General features: G+C 60.7%; 1 protein-coding gene across 1 annotated transcript; it reads right to left on the reverse strand.

Annotated features, from left to right (window-relative positions):
* Window positions 1-602: 602 nt before the first annotated feature.
* LOC146420317 (high affinity immunoglobulin epsilon receptor subunit alpha-like) lies at window positions 603-4,495 on the reverse strand. Its single transcript, XM_085048355.1, has 7 exons — window positions 4,345-4,495; window positions 3,685-3,705; window positions 3,365-3,595; window positions 2,887-3,159; window positions 1,518-1,814; window positions 1,244-1,327; window positions 603-730 (listed from the first exon to the last, which is right to left on the reverse strand). The coding sequence occupies exons 1-7, from the start codon at window positions 4,391-4,393 to the stop codon at window positions 603-605; spliced, it is 1,083 nt and encodes a 360-aa protein (XP_084904481.1). The 5' UTR covers window positions 4,394-4,495.
* Window positions 4,496-5,143: the final 648 nt, after the last annotated feature.

The following is a 5,143-nucleotide window of genomic DNA, read 5'->3' on the forward strand; positions in this document are numbered from 1 at the left end:
TGACTTCAGAGATCTCTCGTCTCTGTCCCGACCATCCAAAACCAACAAACAGAGCCTCAAATCCTACAGGATCTAATCATACACCCCTGGTTTTTAGTGGCAACACAAAAGTGGAGAATCCCATTGCTAAAACCCAAGAGAGCTGAACAAAGAAACACCATTTCTGCCAGTTTAACCAAAAAGCTGCATTTTTGTCTCAGGAGCAGGGAGACAGGTCCTGTGCTCCCTTGGAATTGGGAAGGGGGATGGGAAGCCACCTGGTGTACTGGGAGCACTTGGAGGAGGAACGCAGAGTCACTGGGAGCATGGGGGTACTGGGAGGGGGAATGGGGATCCCCTGGGGGTACTGGGAGCACTGTGGGGTGAAAATGGGGAAGTCACTGAGGTTACTCAGAGCACTCGGATGGGGATTGGGGCTCCTCTGCAGGTACTGGAAAGGGGATGGGGGAGCCCCTTGTGCTACTGGGAGGGGGAATGGGGAGCACTGGGTGCTCTGTGCAGCCTCCCATGACTCGTGGCCACCTCCCAGAAAGGATGGGCAACCCCAGAAGCCGTGGAGGAGAAAACCCCAGTGTCCCCAGTGCAACCCACTTCCCAGAGTGTCAAAACTTTGGCTGTAGAATTTCATAGATGTCACTGGGTTCCCACGGTTGCCCATTCAGCCCCAGCAGCTCCACATAGGTCGCCTCAGGTTTCTCCACTGGGGGGGCTTCGGGCTCCGGGGGGGGCCCTGTGGGGATAAGGGAGTGTGTGGGAGGGGATGAGAAGTCCTGGGGGTTTGGGCGAGAGGGGTGTCGTGACTGGAGCCCCCCACTCACCTGTCCTGGTGCTTCCTGGTGGCTGTAAAGAAAGAGGTGGGGGTGACTGTGGGGTCCCAGGAGCCCCCAGCCATCCTTGCAGATCCTGAACCCTCACCAGAACCTCAATTCTCCCGAGGACCCCCGAGTATCCCTGATGTCCCCCGGAAACCCTGAACTATCCTAGTGTCCCCAACTCACTGAGCCCCAAAACCCCAAGTTCAGCAGGGAGGAGGAACCTCCAAACTCTCCCAGGATCCCTGAAAGAACCCCCAGCATCCCTGCACGACCCTCCAACACCTCCCCAAACTGCCCAGGGCCCTGAGCTGAGGTCACAGGAGGCTCAGCCCCTCCCAAATCAGAGACTGTGGGCGCTGCCCTGTCACCTCCCTTCTCTGGGGGATTTCCCACCACTCCCGGAGCCCCCATCACCCATTGTCACTCACCTGTGATGTGCCACCAGTGACAACCCCTGATGACACCCGCGAGAAGAACCAGGAACAACAAGGACCCAACAAATCCTGCGGCCACTGCTGGAAACAAAGGGACACACACTGGGGTCACCTGTCACTGCAGGGGTCCTGCAATTCTGGTTGCTTAAGGACTTCCCTCCTGTGCTCTGTTCCCTCTGTGACACTGCCAGGGACACAGCAGGGTTGAACCCAGGTCGTCCATGACCTGGACATCACAGGCCCCCACAGGGACCCCATATGATCTGACCTGTGCCCCAGTGTCCCCGCGGTGTCACCTCCAGGGCCAGCTTTGGGCTGAGTGCCTGGAACACACGGTGCTCATCCAGCTGGTTGGTGGCCTTGCACTGGTAGGTGCCAGAATGTCCCACATCGATGTCCCCAAGCTCCAGGAGGGGACCCTGGGCCACCTCATGCCCATCGTGCAGCCAGGTGAAGGTGACAGGTGCTGAGCCCACCTGCACCGAGCAGCGCAGGGTCACGGGGTCACCTGCGTGCACCTGGAGTGCCGGGGGGCCAGGGGTGATGGTGGCATTGGCCACGGGCACTGCGGGGACAGAGACAGGGCTGAGGCTGGGGGAGGGGCTGGAACACTGTGTGAGAGAGGGGCAGAGGGGGGAATGAGGGTGGGATGGGTAGGATGAGGGACTCTATGCATGGTGGCACCTGGAGAGAGAGGGTGCCCTTCACCCATGACTGTGACATACGGTGGTGTTTGCTGACACCCGTTCTCTGGTGGGGATGCTGTGGTGGGAGCATCCAGAGCCAGAGCCACAGCTACCTAGGACTGTGACCTGCAGTGGCAGGGGCTGCGACCTGAGGAGGGATGGGGGATGCCATGGGTGGGTCATCCCCAGCCCGAGGGTCCCACTCACCCAGAACAGTGACATTCAGTGTGGGACTCTCGGCCACACTGTGCCTGTCGCTGGCCCGGCACCAGTAGTGGCCGCTGTCCTTGTCCCCAACATGGTTCAGCTCCAGGCGGGGGCCAGTGCCCAGCGGTGTCCCCGAGCCCTCTTGGTGCCAGGAGAAGGACAGGGGACCTGTCCCCATTGCCACCACACAGCTCAGCACCAGGCTGTCACCCAGTACCACCTGTCCCCCGGGGTGTTGTGCCAACAGGGACACTCCCGAGAGTGAGACCTCTGCAGGGGGACATGGATAGGTTGGGGGACCCATGAGGTGTGTGGGACTCGGGGTGTGGCAAAAGGGGAGTACAAAGGGGATAGAGGAGATTCCATTGAGGAAGAAAGAGATCCAGGGAGGGGTGGGGTTGATGCAGGCAGGGATGACAGACAAGAGATGGGACAGAGAAGAGCCAGGGAGGGATGTGGGGAGCCCAGAGAGGGGTGGGGAGAGCCCAGGGAGGGGCTGGGGGGATGTGGCCCAGGTAGGGAAGGGAGAGCAGAAGATGAAGCTGGGAACTGGAAAGGGAGGCCGGGGAGGAGCAGAGGGACCTGGAGAGGGACCCGAGCAGAGATGGAGGGACCTGGGCTGGGAGGGACATGGGAAGGTGTGGATGACCCAGGGAGGGGTGAAGGGAGGGATGAGAGATGCACACAGTGGTGAGGGAACCCTGGGAAGGTGTTGGGGTTTCCCACCCCTATTGCCACACTCACTGTGCACTGTCACTGTCGCTGTCACTGGTGCTGACTTCTCCCAGCTCTGTGATGGCCCCGAGCTCACCCAGCCCCCACAGCGGTAGCGGCCACTGTGGTGCAGCTGCAGGGGTGACAGTGACAGCTCGGTCCCATTGAGGCGTCCCCCCAGATCCTCCTCTTCACGGTAAAATCGCACCCCAGTGACGGTGTTGTCCCGCCAGCCCCGGCAGCGCAGTGTCACCGTGTCCCCCTCCAGCAGCACCTGCGCTGGCACCTGCAGCACCAGACGTTCTGTGGGACAGGGGGGACTTGTCACATCTGGGGACTCTGTGGGAGGCACCAGGGTCCCCCATTGCCAGGATGGCAGTCTCATTGTACTGGGATGCTCTGGGATGTCCCCGTGTGCAGGGGATTGGCTCTCGTCACATGTGGGGTGTGACACAGAGCTCACCCAGAGCCCTTGGGGACACCGCCAGGGAACCCATCGCCCCCTCACCATTTAAGATGCGCACAGGGGGACTGAGCCCGGTGCCAGGTCTCTCACACGTGTAGGTGCCACTCTCAGTGACAAGGAAGTGATCGGGTCCTTTCTTCCACCAGTGCTCCCTGTTCTTGTACCAAGTGGTGGCACCAGATGTCCCTGAGCCCTGGCAGGACAGTGTCACATTGTCCCACAGCACCGCTGGCATCCAGGGGGGCTCCACGAGGAGCTGGGTGGTTTGGGCACCTGTGGGTGACAGGGGACACCAGCCTGCCAGGGCCATTGTGGGGCTGGGGACAGCAGGGTGGGGACATGGCATTCTCCTGAGGACTCACCAGCGAGGCTGAGGGTCTGGGCTGGAAGGAAGAAGGGAAGGGGTCTGGGTGGATGTGGCACTGCGGTGACAGCAGAACCCAGGGCATGGGGTGTGGGGGTTGTCCCCAAACTGTCCTCAGTGGGACATCAGTTCTTGTGAGAAAGTGCTAACAGATGATCCTGAACAGATCTGGAGAGGCTGGGGAACATGTCTGTGTCACAGCTGCCCATGCACCAGATCCATGCGGCGTGGACATCTCAGGGACAGGGACACTGCAACCACCCTGGGCTAGGGGCATGGGGACACTGTGGACTTGGGGACACCACAGATATCCCATGCTGTCACAAGTCACCCCCACCAACCCCATGGCTTATCCACAATGTGTTTGTCTCCTTATCCCTGTCCTCTTATCCCTATCCCCCTGTCCCTGTCATGACAGCTTTCCCACCCCCATTGAGCCTGTCATTATATCCTTGTCCTCAGATCTCAGTCCCCTCATTCCTGTCCTCCCATTTCTGTCCCCACAGACACCCCACCACCAGCGTCCACCCCCACAGACTGGCTCTGGTGGCACTGGGGACCTCAGGGGACCACACAGCCCCCTGTGCCCCCTCCCCACTGCTCTCTGCCTCACCAGGGCTCATCCCTGGGGCATCAGGCCTGTGCCCATGGCACTCACCCCACAGGAGCAGTGCCACCTTCCCGGCCATCCCGGTGTCGCTGGCCATCCAGGCTGACTGTCACACGCTGCTGGGGCCACCTGTCCCCTGGGTGGTGGCTCTTTGGCCAAAGAGGAAGGAAGCGAGGTCACATCACCCACATGTAGGTGGCCCTTGGTGGGGGCAGGGTGGGGACAGGCTGGCGACACAGAGGGACATGGAGGGACTGGGGGGCTCTGGGGATGTGGGGAGCTAAGGATGGATTTCCAAAGGAACGGGGAGGAGCAGAAATGGGATCCCTGGGGAATGGGGCTTCTCAGGAAGGGGAGACAAAGGGGATGGGATCTTGGTGAATGGGGTCCCCAAGGGTGAAGGGGAAATGGGATTGGGGTCCCAGGGGTGCTTGGACCCCAGGGATTTGGGGTGATGTGATGTGGGCCCTGCTATGGGGAGTCCTGGGGGACTGTGGAGCCCATGGGATGGGATCAAGGGGAGGGCAATGCTGGGCAATGGAGGTTCTGGGAAATGGGCATGCAGGGATGGGGGTCACCAGGAGGGGGACCTAGAGAATGAGGTCCCATAGCTGGGTTCCCAGGGGATTGGGGGTGCCAGGGATGGGCAGTGGCTGGGTGGGCATGTGGGTCACAGCTCCTGCACTGGGTGCCTCAGATTTCAGGGTGACCCAGACAAAAGCACAGACCCTGATGATGTTCATGGTCTGTGGGGAACACCAGGGGGCTCCCATGGTGCTCTGGGTCTGTGCTTCCCCCACTGGGACTTTTCCCTCTCTTTATTTTTTTTTTTTCCTTTTTTGCTCAA

This window comes from Lichenostomus cassidix, unplaced genomic scaffold (genome assembly GCF_008360975.1).
Source record: "Lichenostomus cassidix isolate B80296 unplaced genomic scaffold, HeHo_3.0 HiC_scaffold_852, whole genome shotgun sequence".
In the NCBI taxonomy this organism is placed as follows: Eukaryota; Metazoa; Chordata; class Aves; order Passeriformes; family Meliphagidae; genus Lichenostomus; species Lichenostomus cassidix.

What these genes read in the sequence shown, in the direction of transcription:
- LOC146420317 (XM_085048355.1), bottom strand. Translation starts at nt 4,393, where the DNA reads ATGGCCAGCGACACCGGGATGGCCGGGAAGGTGGCACTGCTCCTGTGG. An exon ending in AGCGACAGTGACAGTGCACA is followed by an intron (nt 1,815 to 2,886) that starts GTGAGTGTGGCA and finishes CTGTCCCCGCAG; the next exon opens with TGCCCGTGGCCAATGCCACC. An exon ending in GCGGGGACACTGGGGCACAG is followed by an intron (nt 1,328 to 1,517) that starts GTCAGATCATAT and finishes TGTTTCCAGCAG; the next exon opens with TGGCCGCAGGATTTGTTGGG.